Genomic DNA, 12,267 nt, shown 5'->3' with positions numbered 1-12,267 from the left:
GGGTGCAGACCGCCAAGTAGAAGAAGGGAAGCGCAGGCAGAAGGACACAACCTCTAGGGAGCTGGTGACACGTGGTGCAGCCAAATGGAAGAAGAAAAATTACCAGGGTGATCACCTTCCTTGACTCCTCCTGAGCTGCCTGCGTCAGATGTCGTTATCACGTCACCATCGCGTGATGACACCTGATGTCCTGTAGCAGTACTGCGACTGGTCACTAGTAAGTAGGCAGATCTACTTGTGACCTGTGGCTTGTGACTGTCCCTAAAGAGTAAGGGCTTGCAAGTTCACGGGGGTGGGGGGTGGGGAAGTGGCACAATTTTCCCCCCTCGCCCTGGGTGAAATTTAGCCAAGAAACCGCCCTGAAAGGAAATAAATATGGCAGCCTTCATATCCCTCTCACTAATGTTGGGCGAACATCTAGATGTTCAGGTTCGGGTTGGTTCGGCCGAACATGCCCCCGATATTCGGCATGTTCGGACCGAACCCCGAACCCAATGCAAGTCTATGGGGACCCCGAATATGCCCCTTTGGGGCCCCCTATAGGGTCCCAGCATAAAGGGAGAGCATGCCCTGAGCGCGGGGGGGGGGGGGGGGGTCGTAAATGCCTCCCCGCTAAGCTCACCCTTCTGCTGGTCCCTATGAAATTAAATATAAGTCCCCCGAAAGTACCTGGCAGGCTGGCAGGAGGAGGGCAGGAAGAGGGCAGCCGGAGATCATAGGCGCTAGTACCATCTGATACTTCCGCCCTCTCTCTGACGCACTTCCTGTTTACATTTGTAGTCGCGTCAAGAGAGAGCAGAAGTGCCACGATGATGTGAACGAGGGTACGCGCCATCTACATGATGACACGTACCCTCGTACGCGTCATCGCGGTACTTTTGCTCTCTCTTGACGCGACTACAAATGTAAACAGGAAGTGCGTCAGAGAGAGGGCGGAAGATGGTACTAGCGCCTATGATCTCCGGCTGCCCCCTTCCTGTCCTCCTCCTGCCAGCCTGCCAGGAACTTTCGGGGGACTTATATTTAAATTTATAGGGTCCAGCAGAAGGGAGAGCTTAGCGGGGAGGGGGGCATTTCCGAACAACCCCCCCCACCCCGCGCTCGGGGCATGCTCTCCCTTTATGCTGGGACCCTATAGGGGACTTTGTTCGGCCGGACACAGCTGTGTTCGGCCGAACACAGAAGGCCTGTTTGGGTTTGGGCAGCGTGGCCGAGCACCCTCCCGAACATCATGAGGTGTTCGGGGGGTGCCGAACCGAACCCGAACAGGCCAAAATCCGGGCGAACCCGAACAGTGGCGAACACTGTTCGCCCAACACTACCTCTCACCTAAGAGTGAACTGCTGGTTCTCCAGTCTAGGATGCTGGTTGGGTTAGAATCTTTATGCTGGTCACACTGCAAGGGGTGGGGTGCAGGCAGAGAGAATAAGAAGATTGCAGCCTGCATCTCTAGACATGCATACTGCAGGAAGTGGCTGTTGAAAGGGCTCCCGACCAGATGTGTCCAGTGAGAAACACAGACTAACAGCATCACATTTCAAATATCTTGTGTTTCATATTGTGGAATTTAAGAAATATGACACCCTTTGAAAAACAACAACTACATAACGTGATGTAAATAATATTTTATTGAACACAAGAACCAACCTATTTTATCACCGTACCTCCTATGCACATAAGACAAGATTTCATACAGTAATGCAGCAATAGCGTGCATGGTCCTACTGCGCATGCACACCCCACCTGTGCCAGGCCCTCACAGGTACGCATGCGCACACAGGCACACATTGTGCATGCAACTTAATATGTGCCACGCCCCCACAGATACACATGTATGCCCCACCTGTGCCACACCCCCACAGGCACACATTGTGCATGCGTGTCCCACCTCTGCCACGCCCCCACAGATATACATGTATGCCCCACTTGTGCCACGCCCACACAGGGACACATGGGGCATGTGCATCTCACCTGTGCCACACCCACACAGGCACACATTGGGCATGCACACCCCGACCTGTGCCAAGCCCCCCACAAGCACACATTGTGCATGCGTGCCCCACCTCTGCCACGCCCACACAGGCACACATTGGGCATGCACACGTCGACCTATGCCATGCCCACACAGGCACACATTTGATGAAGTATTGATAGACAGAGGCCTGAAGGTGCACCGTATTGTTCTCACTGCCTGACAAAGGGCTCTTATAATGATAAATCTTCATCTACTCCCCCTACTTTCTGCACTGCAGATGTTTCTGACTGAACTGGATACCACATTCCCATGTGATCTCCCTGGATAGAGACCTGAAATGTTTAGAATTTCACATTGTATGCCAGACTGTAGCTATACTTTACCAGCAGGCTGGATAGTGTAATGATTATGGGCTCTGCCACGGGAGACCTGGGTTCAAATCTCAGCTCTTCCTGTTCAGTAAGCCAGCACTTATTATATGGGCAAGACTCCCTTACACTCCTACTGCCTATAGAGTGGCTGCAGCTCTGGTGCTTTCAGTTCACCAGGAGAGGGAAAAAATAAATATATATATATATTATTTGTCTTGTCATATATCATCCAGCTGTGGAAGCGAAGCTCCAACTTTCTCTACTCTGACTAGGGGTGATCACAGATATGCAAATTCTTCCAAGATGATGCAAATATACGCAGCTTGAAAATGTGGGTTTAAATTGATTGGTCCATTTTCAAACTGCATACATTTGCATAAAAATTTAAAAAACACATGCGTGCCGAAACATTGTGCTATCTAGAAGCTTTCCAGAGGCACCAATAGAATAAGTAACTTAAACAAGCTTAAAACCGATGGGGCAGTGGTGGACCTATTCCATCCATACGGACAAAGCAAACAAAGGAAGGACTGTGGCATCAACAGTCAAACAACAATTTATTTATACTCCACAGTACAAAAAGGCAACGCGTTTCACGGGCTCAATCCCGCTTCATCAGGTCAATCAAGAAGGAGCACACACAGCTTATTAGCATCAAAACCACACTGAGCGCCTCTGTATTGTGCTATCTAGTGGCTGTGCTACTAATACATCAAGCTATAATTGCATAAATCCAGGTCAAGACCCAGTCGTTTGTTCTTTTCACTTTAAATTGATTGGACCATTTTCAAACTGAAAAAATTTGCATAATTTCAAAAGAATTTGCTTCTCATTGATCATCCCTAACTCTGATGTTGAGCACAGGGAGGAGAAGCTTAAAGGGAATTAAGCAGAGAGTTTTGTCAAATGAACCTTCCCCTAAGTGTGGCTGGATGGTGTAATGGTTAAGGGCTCTGCCTCTGACACAGGAGACCTGGGTTCAAATCTCGGCTCTGCCTGTTCAGTAAGCTAGCACCTATTCAGTAGGAGACCTTAGGCAAGTCTCCCTAACACTGCTACTGCCTACAGAGCGCGTCCTAGTGGCTGCAGCTCTGGCATTTTCAGTCCACCAGGAGAAAAGCGCGATATAAATGTTATTTGTCTTGTCTAAGTGAGGTTCATAAACTGAGAAGGCATTTACTTACCTATGGGGGGCTGCTTTGTAGCAAGCATTTACTTACCTACGGGGGGCTTCTTTGTAGCAAGCATTTACTTAGCTACGGAGGGCTGCTTCGTAGCCCCTCACTTACATGGAGGCCTTGATGGACGCCTGAAGTGGCAGGGATATGGTTGCTGCCATATTTATTTCCTGTTAAACAACACCAGTTGCCTGGCAGCCCAGCTGTTCAGAGTTCATTCAGAGCACCTGATCTGCATGTTTATCCAGGGTCTATGGCTAAGGGTATTACAGACAGAGGCTCAGCAGGAAAGTCAGTCATTCTGTATTGTTTAAAAGAAAATAAATATAAAAGCCTCCATAAACCTCTCACTTCTGGTGTCCTTTCAAATTGTGAAAATGCTTCAATTTCCTCTATTAGAAGCTCTATTATGCAACAGGCCAAGTTATTTATAGACTGCAGCAAAGAGGGTACCCAAAATAAGGTGGGAAGGGAATACAAACTCTGGATCAACAGGGATATGTGAGAGTGCATACTAGTGTTATACCTTATTTTCTGGATAAACTCAATGGACATGACTTTTTTCAACCCAACAGTTACAGAGATATGACTTAGAAATGTCACCAGTGAAGTCCCCGAAAGATACAATGAAGAGTCCACCTCTTCATTGTATCTTTACAGCTGTAGGGTGGACTGACACTGACAACCTTCCCATCTATGTCCTACTCTGTTTACAATAAACACAAGCCATGGAATTCCACCATATACAGCAACAATGCTTGCAGTGGCCTCCAGGGTAACTTCTTGGTGAGCTGTTTCCCTCATTCAGAGCATGGAACCGGACGTTCACCCGTGTGGCTTCTCTGATGCACAAGAAGGTGTGCTTTACAGACAAAGGATTTCCCACATTCTAAACAGGAAAAAGGTCGCTCTCCAGTGTGTCTTCTCTGATGCAGAAGAAGGTGGGCTTTCTGAATGAAACCTTTCCCACAATCTACACACGTATAAGGACGCTCGCCTGTGTGTCTTCTCTGGTGAATCAGAAGATCTCCCTTCTGAATGAAGCCCTTCCCACAGTCGGGACAAGCAAAAGGACGTTCACCTTTGTGACTTCTCTCATGTATAAGAAGGTTAGCTTTATAGATGAAGCCTTTCCCACACTCTGAACAGGAAAAAGGGCGCTCACCTGTGTGGCTTCTCTGGTGTGTAAGAAGGTCTCCATTCTGAATGAAACCTTTCCCGCACACTGGACAAGAAAAAGGACGCTCCCCAGTGTGCCTTTTCTGGTGTATGCGAAGGTGTTCTTTGCGAATGAAACATTTCCCACACTCTGAACATGGATAAGGCCGCTCACCAGTGTGGCTTCTTTGATGTTTCAGAAGGATTCCTTTACAGCTGAAACTTTTCTCACACTCTGAACAGGAAAAAGGACGCTCACCTCTATGACTCCTCTGGTGCGTTATGAGGTCTCCTTTGTGATTGAACCCTTTCCCACACTCGGCACATGAAAAAGGGTGGTCACCCGTGTGAACTCGCTGGTGTATGAGGAGATCATATTTACGAATGAAGCACTTTTCACACTCCGAGCAAGAAAAAGGCCGTTCGTCGGTGTGCCTCTTCTGGTGCCGACGTAGGTCTTTGGTACGAATAAATCCTTTCCCACACTCTGAGCACGAGAACGGCCGTTCACCGGTGTGAATTCTCTGGTGGACCATGAGCTTACCTTTCTGTGAAAAAGATTTGTCACACTCGGAACATGGAAAGGGACGTTCGCCAGTGTGCACTCTCTGATGGACTATGAGAAGCGAGTTCTTCTGAAAGGATTTTCCACATTCAGAACACGGAAATATCTTCTCGGTTTTATTTCTAACACTACAGGATTTACTGGAAGAAGGTTCTTCAGAGTTGGACATTTTGCTGAACCTGTCCACACTGAGAGATCTCGGATGGGCCTTTGCAGCACAAGGTGATTTATGAGAAGAAGTCTGAGGATTAGAAGGATCTGTTGATTCATCAGCATGGTTATAGCTGTGCTGTAGATTCTGAGGAATGAGGTTTATTCCTGGAGAATACTGGGTGACACCATTATTTTCTGCACTATCTTCTGGACATAGAATAAGGTGTGCTTCTGAGATATTCCAGCCTATGGGTCCATCCACTGGAAATAAAATATTAACAATATTTAAATTATATTCATTTTGTCAAGTACAGTATGTTAATCTAATACTGAAAAGTTTCACCAAGGTGTGAAGTAAATTAGAGCAATACCAGTACTCATTTGTTGGTAACATGATGTTATACTGAGGAATGGAGATGGACCTTTCATATAATGTACAGTATCTCCCCCTCATTTCTTGAGTAGATGATGTTGTACTGAGAAATGGAGATGGACCTTTCCCATGGTGTACAGTATCTCCTCTTCATTTGTTGGTGCTATGATGCTATACTGAGGAATGGAGATGGGCCTTTCATATGGTGTACAGTATCTCCTCTCATTTGTTGGTGCTATGATGCTATACTGAGGAATGGAGATGGGCCTTTCATATGGTGTACGGTATCTCCTCCTCATTTGTTGGTACTATGATGTTATACTAAGGAATGGAGATGTGCCTTTCATATGATGTACAGTATCTCCTCCTCATTTGTTGGTGCTATGATGTTATACTGAGGAATGGAGATGGACCTTTCATATGGTGTATAGTATCTCCTCCTCATTTGTTGGTGCTATGATGTTATACCGAGGAATGGAGATGTGCCTTTCATATGGTGTGTAGTATCTCCTCATTTGTTGGTGCTATGATGTTATACTGAGGAATGGAGATGGGCCTTTCATATGGTGTACAGTATCTCCTCCTCATTTGTTGGTGCTATGATGCTATACTGAGGAATGGAGATGGACCTTTCATATGGTGTACAGTATCTCCTCCTCATTTGTTGGTGCTATGATGTTATACTGAGGAATGGAGATGTGCCTTTCATATGGTGTGTAGTATCTCCTTCTCATTTGTTGGTGCTATGATGTTATACTGAGGAATGGAGATGGACCTTTCATATGGTGTACAGTATCTCCTCCTCATTTGTTGGTGCTATGATGTTATACTGAGGAATGGAGATGGACCTTTCATATGGTGTACAGTATCTCCTCCTCATTTGTTAGTACTATGATGTTATACTGAGGAATGGAGATGGACCTTTCATATGGTGTACAGTATCTCCTCCTCATTTGTTAGTACTATGATGTTATACTGAGGAATGGAGATGGACCTTTCATATGGTGTACAGTATCTCTGCCTCATTTGTTGGAGCTGTGATGTTATACTGAGGAATGGAGATGGACCTTTCATATGGTGTGCAGTATCTCCTTCTCATTTGTTGGTGCTATGATGTTATACTGAGGAATGGAGATGGACCTTTCATATGGTGTACAGTATCTCCTCCTCATTTGTTAGTACTATGATGTTATACTGAGGAATGGAGATGGACCTTTCATATGGTGTACAGTATCTCTGCCTCATTTGTTGGAGCTGTGATGTTATACTGAGGAATGGAGATGGGCCTTTCATATGGTGTACAGTATCTCCTCCTCATTTGTTAGTACTATGATGTTATACTGAGGAATGGAGATGGACCTTTCATATGGTGTACAGTATCTCTGCCTCATTTGTTGGAGCTGTGATGTTATACTGAGGAATGGAGATGGACCTTTCATATGGTGTACAGTATCTCCTCCTCATTTGTTGGTACTATGATGTTATACTAAGGAATGGAGATGGGCCTTTCATATGGTGTACAGTATCTCCTCCTCATTTGTTGGTGCTATAATGTTATACTGAGGAATGGAGATGTGCCTTTCATATGGTGTGTAGTATCTCCTCCTCATTTGTTGGTACTATGATGTTATACTGAGGAATGGAGATGGGCCTTTCATATGGAGTACAGTGTCTCCTCCTCATTTGTTGGTACTATGATGTTATACTGAGGAATGGAGATGGCCCTTTCATATGGTGTACAGTATCTCCTCCTCATTTGTTGGTGCTATAATGTTATACTGAGGAATGGAGATGTGCCTTTCATATGGTGTGTAGTATCTCCTCCTCATTTGTTGGTACTATGATGTTATACTGAGGAATGGGGATGGGCCTTTCATATGGTGTACAGTATCTCCTCCTCATTTGTTGGTGCTATGATGTTATACTGAGGAATAGAGATGGGCCTTTCATATGGTGTACAGTATCTCCTCCTCATTTGTTGGCACTATGTTGTTATACTGAGGAATGGGGATGGGCCTTTCATATGGTGTTCAGTATCTCCTCCTCATTTGTTGGTGCTATGATGTTATACTAAGGAATGGAGATGGGCCTTTCATATGGTGTACAAGTATGTCCTCCTCATTTGTTGGCACTATGTTGTTATACTGATGAATGGAGATGGGCCTTTCATATGGTGTACAGTATCTCTGCCTCATTTGTTGGTACTATGATGTTATACTGAGGGATGGAGATGGACCTTTCATATGGTGTACAGTATCTCCTCCTCATTTGTTGGTACTATGATGTTATACTGAGGAATGGAGATGGGCCTTTCATATGGTGTTCAGTATCTCCTCCTCATTTGTTGGTACTATGATGTTATACTAATGAATGTAGATGGGCCTTTCATATGGTGTACAGTATCTCCTCCTCATTTGTTGGTGCTATGATGTTATACTGAGGAATGGAGATGGGCCTTTCATATGGCGTGTAGTATCTCCTTCTTATTTGTTGGTACTATGATGTTATACTGAGGATTGGAGATGGGCCTTTCATATGGTGTACAGTATCTCCTCCTCGTTTGTTAGTACTATGATGTTATACTGAGGAATGGAGATGGCCCTTTCATATGGTGTACAGTATCTCCTCCTCATTTGTTGGTACTATGATGTTATACTGAGGAATGGAGATGGCCCTTTCATATGGTGTACAGTATCTCCTCCTCATTTGTTGGCACTATGATGTTATACTGAGGAATGGAGATGGACCTTTCATATGGTGTACATTATCTCCTCCTCATTTGTTAGTACTATGATGTTATACTGAGGAATGGAGAGGGGCCTTTCATATGGTGTACAGTATCTCCTCCTTATTTGTTGGTGCTATGATGTTATACTGAGGAATGGAGATGGGCCTTTCATATGGTGTACAGTATCTCCTCCTCATTGGTTGGCACTATGATGTTATACTGAGGAATGGAGATGGGCTTTTCATATGGTGTACAGTATCTCCATCTCAACTGCTGGGCATGTTAGGAAATGGAGTGTGTTTATTTTCCACAAAATGAATCTCTTGGAATTACCTTAATCCCACCATCGTGGAATGGATGTTCTTTGTGATAATAAACAATACATTGTTCAGAATAGCAGATATGTGTGGAAATTAATGACCATGGAAAGTGCCTGGATTTATGATCTGATGGGGAAAAGCTTCCAAATCTTTACAATGTATCAGCCTTACTCACAAATATTTAAAGAAAAGTCCTCATCTTTGATTGTCCCCATGTTTTCATGCTCATCCGTACATTGCTGATAATCACTCAGGTATGCTTCTCCTTCTTGTTTTATTGTCCTCATCATGTCACCTTCCTCCATAGACTGTTGATCACCCCTCACATATGTCTCTTCTTCTTCCTCCTTGATTGTCACCATCATTACCCTCAAATCCATGGACTGCTGATCATTACTCAGATATGAATGGTGTTCTTCTTTTATTGTCCTCATCATGTCCTCCTCCTCCATAGGTTTATGATCCTCCCTCACATATGTTTCTTCTTCATCTTTCAACTCAACTTTCATATTAATTTGTGATTTACTCTAAATCCAAAAATAGGTAAAAAATAAGAACAGGAACAATGGAGAACCAAAAACTACATAAAATATTGTTTGGATATATATTTTTAAACTACAACCTCAGCTTCACCTACCTGATAGATGTTGTGTTCCTCTGTATAATTCTTGGAATAGACAGATCTGTCTGGTGGGTTTCTGTTACTGGATCCATCTGTAGGAAACACACACACACTAACTGAATACATTGGGCTTGATTCACTAAGACAAATAGCATGCCTTATCAGAGTTAAAATGCCTTATCAGAGATAACACTCCTTATCCGAGTTAACACTCCTTATCAGAGATAACAAGACTTAACAAAGTTAACACGCCTTATCAGAGTAGCATAGCAAGCGCTACAAACTTATGCCTACTAATTGGCAATGACAAGAGCTCCACTCGTCCTGCCCTGAGCCCCTGCGGGTTCGTTGCGCTTGCTATGCTACTCTGATAAGTCATGTTAACTTTGATAAGGCGTGTTAACTTTGATAAGGTGTGTTATCTCTGATAAGCAGTGTTATCTCTGATAAGGCATGCTATTTGTCTTAGTGAATCAAGCTCATTGTCTCTATGTGATTATCAGATAATGGGGGATGTAGGTGGATGCTCCATACTGCTGTCTCCATTACAAGAAATGAACGTTTCCTATTACCCGATGATGTGAGGGGCAGCTGATTCTCCATCATGATGTTCTTCTGTTCATCTAAACTCAGTCATTCCTACAATGAAATAGGCATACACAATGATACAAGATATATATAAACTTTATGAGCATTACTAAACATGGTTACTGTTATAAAAAAAAAAAAAAAAAAACTTGTCCTCTGTTATCCTAATTGATGGACTTATACTTGAGTAACATTCAGCCACCAATTTAAGGATTTTCAAGGTCTTATGTCCCTACGGTCATAGTGCTTCCTGATCAGAATGGGTGCGAGTTGAACATCTATTCCAACACACAAAAATAAACAAAAAGCATTACTATTGTGTTACTTGTGTAACAAGTGTAGAAATGTTACTCCTATTCAATGACACTGTACATAGTTCACTATTAATGGTTGTTCTATGTCAGGTTTAGCGTACGACCACTGGTCTGTTCTCCTGCCATGTGACTCCTCAGAAGACACTCGGAGGGCTGGTGGCCTGACAATGTCCCGGGTAGGGTCTGTGTGCATGCCTGCTGCCTTATAACAAGACTGGGCTGGCTCCAGGAGACAGGTGGCTACTGCCCCTTAAAGAGGAACTCCAAAAGGGTATCAAATAAACTTGTCTGCTTATTTCTATCGTGTCTTGCAATCATTGTTTTCAAAACAAGTCTTGTTTTCTCACCACATGCTTTTAAAAACAAAGCATAATGTGGGGTTAGTTTAAATTGACACTTTGTAGCTTTTTTCTCACTCCCTGTAGTGTGAGGAATGATAAACTGCTTCTGCAAGGCACTGCATTGTGCTTAAAAAAAACCTATGGCGGGGGGGGGGGGTGTATACATACCTGGGGATTCCTCCAGCCCCTTCAGGCGATCACTGCGTAGCCGTTCTCCTGTGCTGTCTGGATCCTCCATTATTGTAATTCTTCTAGCCAAGGCACACTGCCTATGCGCAGCGAGGCCATGCGCCTCCCGTGGCTGGGAGCATTCTTCCCCTGCACAGTACTACTGCGCTGGCGCAGAGCGTTCCCAGCTATGGGAGCACGATGCTCCGACTGGACCCAACTTAAGGTATTTCCAGCCAGATAGCGGAGGATCCAGACGGTGCAGGAGGACAGCGAGGGAGCGATCAGCCTGGAGGAAGCCCCAGGTATGTTGCTTTTTTCCTATCCCTCATCTCTGGTACACTTTAAACAAAACACTAATGTACTTGAAGCTAAAACGTAATTAATCCGTCCCTTTGCATATCTTGTGACTAATTTAAAGGACAGCTGTTGTTAAAAGAATATGGATGCCGCCATATTTATTTCCTTTTTAAACAATATCAGCTGCCTGGCAGCCCTGATGATCTATTTGGCTGCAGTAATGAGTGAATAACACCAAAAACAAGGGTCTATGGCTAAATGTATTAAAGGCAAAGGAGCAGCAGGATAGCCAGGCAACTAGTATTGTTTTAAAAGGAAATACATAAGGCAGCCTCCTTATCCCTCTTCTTCAGGTGTCCTTTAAGTAGGTGTGTTTTTGTTTAAGAAAGGTATATCCAAAAATTATAGTTTTTTTGAATGGAACTGGCTCCTAAAACTGCCACTGGCTCTGAGATTGGATGTTTTCCTGGATTGCCTATTTATTTTGTCCACTCCTGTCTAGCAGGTATCTGGCAAAGCGCTCCCTCCCTACTTTCGTGAAACTGGAGAATCTCGATTGTCGCTGCACCTCTTTACGTCCTCGTGTATCGATAGGTTGTGTGACTAGCTAGGTGATCTGCCACACATGTACTTGGGTCAGAAGAATATATAAAAGTCTAATAGATCCAACAACTATGAATATTAACACATAAACACAGTTATTATACACTTGTGTAGCTACAGCTGTTGGTGACAGTAGAAGGTGACACAGGCAGGGGATGGGCAGCATTGGTGGTAACTGGGGGGTAAAAATATAAAATAATCTTTTATTACCTCCTCTGCTGCCAGTCTCAGCAATGTCTCCCTTCTACTTCCTGGCAATTCAACTCTGACCCAACTCTGACCCACATCTTCCTGTTCATAGGTTCCCCCTCTTCCTATGTGAATACTACTGCCATCTTGTGGCAAATGTAAACACTGCAGCGTTGTGTTCTAATTATTGTTATGATTAATAAACTTTATAAAGCGCTAGCATATTATGCAGTGCTGTAAACAAGATAGGGGAGACATTATGCAAAATTAAACAGTGTTACACAGGGGCATTACCGCATTACAATAACAATGGTGCACAAA

At 44.0% G+C, this 12,267-nt stretch overlaps 1 protein-coding gene across 1 annotated transcript; it reads right to left on the bottom strand.

The window, feature by feature from the left end:
- Nucleotides 1-1,610: 1,610 nt before the first annotated feature.
- Nucleotides 1,611-12,021, bottom strand: LOC137535195 (zinc finger protein ZFP2-like). Its single transcript, XM_068257010.1, has 5 exons — nucleotides 11,968-12,021; nucleotides 10,016-10,082; nucleotides 9,459-9,535; nucleotides 8,997-9,348; nucleotides 1,611-5,661 (listed from the first exon to the last, which is right to left on the bottom strand). The coding sequence occupies exons 2-5, from the start codon at nucleotides 10,047-10,049 to the stop codon at nucleotides 4,325-4,327; spliced, it is 1,800 nt and encodes a 599-aa protein (XP_068113111.1). The 5' UTR covers nucleotides 10,050-10,082; nucleotides 11,968-12,021; the 3' UTR covers nucleotides 1,611-4,324.
- Between the last annotated feature and the right edge of the window lie 246 nt (nucleotides 12,022-12,267).

The sequence above is a fragment of the Hyperolius riggenbachi genome, chromosome 10 (genome assembly GCF_040937935.1).
Source record: "Hyperolius riggenbachi isolate aHypRig1 chromosome 10, aHypRig1.pri, whole genome shotgun sequence".
Classification (NCBI taxonomy): domain Eukaryota; kingdom Metazoa; phylum Chordata; class Amphibia; order Anura; family Hyperoliidae; genus Hyperolius; species Hyperolius riggenbachi.
This window is presented reverse-complemented; position numbering and strand designations above follow the sequence as displayed.